At 59.0% G+C, this 2534-nt stretch overlaps 1 protein-coding gene across 1 annotated transcript in view; it reads left to right on the forward strand.

The window, feature by feature from the left end:
- EMH_0023260 (uncharacterized protein) overlaps positions 1 to 2534 on the forward strand; it is a gene marked incomplete at both ends in the record, with an annotated part of 5464 nt that overhangs the window by 1473 nt on the left and 1457 nt on the right. The window contains 2 exons of the mRNA XM_013502094.1: positions 15 to 1528; positions 1975 to 2450. Of these exons, the coding sequence (XP_013357548.1) occupies positions 15 to 1528; positions 1975 to 2450 (1990 nt within the window). The remainder of the gene's footprint in view (positions 1 to 14; positions 1529 to 1974; positions 2451 to 2534) is intronic.

A 2534-nucleotide genomic window follows, 5' to 3' on the forward strand; every position in this document is an offset into this window, starting at 1 on the left:
TGCTGCTGCTGCAGCTGCTGCGGCTGTCGGAGTTGCTGCTGCTGCGGCAGCAGCAGCTGCTGCAGCCGCTAAAATGCGCCTTGCAGCAGCAGCAGCAGCAACAACAACAGCAACAACAGCAGCAGCAGCAGCAGCAGCAGCAGCAGCAAGAAGAGCTGAGGAGACACCTGATTGCCTTAGACTCTGTCTCCTGGTTTGTCTTTTGTGCTGCTGCTGCTGCAGCTGTCTCCTCCTCTCTGGCCCGCAGGGCCCTCTGGGTGCTGCGGCACGTCGAGGGCTTGCAGCAGCAGCAGCAGCAGCAGCAGCAGCAGAAGCAGCAGCAGCAGCAGCAGCAGAAGCAGCAACAGATGGATACGGTGCTGCTGCGGCAGCAGCAGCCCGGGATCTCGCTTGGGGCTTTGCAGCGTCTTGTGGCTGCTGCTGCACTGCAGCAAAAGTGCAGCAGCAGCAGCAGCAGCAGCAGCAGCAGCAACAGCAGGAGCAGCAGCAACAACATGCCATCGGCATACAGAAGAAGGCTCGCTACTGCAACAAGGACTGGTGTTCTCAGCAGCAGCAACAGCAGCAACAGCAGCAGCAGCAGCAGCAGCAACAGCAGCAGCAGCAGCAGCAGCAGCAACAGCAGCAGCAGCAGCAGCAGCGAGAGAAGGCGTAGAAGGCCAGCCCAGTACTACCTGCAGCGCATATGCGACTTAGCTGTTACCCATCTTTATTTCCGCCTGCAGCAGCAGCAGCAGCAGCTGCTGCTGCTGCAGCGGCAGCAGCTGCAGCAGCAACAGCACCACCACACGCATCCTCAGCAGCAGCAGCTCCGGCAGTATCCCCATTACACACATCATCAGCAGCAGCAGCAAGAGCAGCATCACCAGCGCAAGCAGCAGCAGCAGCAGCAGCAGCAGCAGCATCAAGAGCAGCAGCAGCAGCAGCAGCAACAGCAGCAGCAGCAGCAGCAGCAGCAAGAAGAATGTGTTAAACTCGTTGAGGGTCTGCCGCCTTTGAGCTTTTTCATCGACCTGCTGAACAGCCTCAGCAGACTCAGCAGCAAATCCAACACTGTGCTGCTGCTGCTGCTGCTGCTGCCCAGACATATCCGCGCTGCTGCAGCAGCAGCAGCAGCAGCAGCAGCAGCAACGACAACAAAAACAACAGCAGCAGCAGCTGCTGCTGCTGCTGCACCGCAATTTCAGTGGAGTCCCGCTGCAGCAACAGCAGTGGGAGCTGCATCACTACCACCACCACCACAAGCAGCAGCAGCAACAGCAGCAACAGCAGCAGCAAAAACAGCAACAGCAGCAGCAGCAGCAGCATGGGATCCGGCGCTGCTGCAGCTGTCACCTGCTCACGTCCTGAGCCTCTTGGCGGCAGCTGCGAGGCTGCAGCTGCTGCAGCTGGAGTGCTCTACCCACCCACAGCAGCAGCAGCAGCAGCAGCAGCAACACAAGCCGCAGCAGCAGCAGCAGCAGCAGCAGCAGCAACAGGGGCATGACCCCACAGGAGACGGCTGTTCATGGGCTTTGCTGCTAAGAGAGTGAGGAGACACACAGAAGAAACAAAAAAAATAAGAGACAGAGACAGCAGCAGACACAGACAGACACAGCAGCAGACAGCAGCAGCAGACACAGACAGCAGCAGACAGCAGCAGCAGACATAGACAGAGACAGCAGCAGACAGCAGCAGCAGACAGAGACTGCAGCAGACACAGACAGAGACAGCATCAGACAGAGACAGAGACAGCAGCAGACAGAGACAGAGACAGAGACAGCAGCAGGCCCAGAGACAGCAGCAGACACAGACAGAGATAGCAGCAGACACAGAGAGGAGACAGAGATATAAGTGCAGCAGCAGCAGCAGCAGCAACAGCAGCAGCAGCAGTAGCAGCAGATAAAGAGAGACACAGAGAAGGAATGCTACGTTTGTAGTTGCTGCTGCTGCCTCAAAACTCTGCTGCTGTCTGCTGCGTCTTGCTGCTGCCAGCCTGCTGCTGCTGCAGATACACCGCACGCGACACTCCCTGCTGCAGCAGCAACAAGCGCAGCTGCTGCTGCTCCAGTCTCAGCAGTCTCAGCATGTGCAGCAGCAGCACCACCAGCAGCAGAACCAAAAGCAGCAACAGCATCAACAGAAACAGCAGCAGCAGCAGCAGCAGCAGCAGCAGGAACAGCAGCAGCAGCAGCAGCAGCCCGTTCCTCTTGCTGCAGCAGCCTACAACTCTCTGTCTCTAAATTTTGCTGCTGCAGCAGTGCTGGGGGGGGGAGTCCCTGGTCTGCTGCTGGGCGGCACCTTGCTGCAGCACCTGCTGCTGCTGCTGCGCGTCACCGTAGCAGCAGCAACAGCAGCAAGAGCAGCAGCAGCAGCAGCAGCAGCAGCAGCAGCAGCAGGAGACAACTCAGCAGCAAGGCCAGAAGCACCCATAGAAGAGCTGCAAGGGCCCCTAGGGGGCTCGTTTGTCTGTAGACGCAGAACTCAGCAGCAGCAGAAGCAGCAGCAGCAGCAGCAGCAGCAGCAGCAGCAGCAGCAGCAGCAGCAGCAGCAGC

This window comes from Eimeria mitis, genomic scaffold, assembly GCF_000499745.2.
Source record: "Eimeria mitis Houghton genomic scaffold, Emh_scaff827, whole genome shotgun sequence".
In the NCBI taxonomy this organism is placed as follows: domain Eukaryota; phylum Apicomplexa; class Conoidasida; order Eucoccidiorida; family Eimeriidae; genus Eimeria; species Eimeria mitis.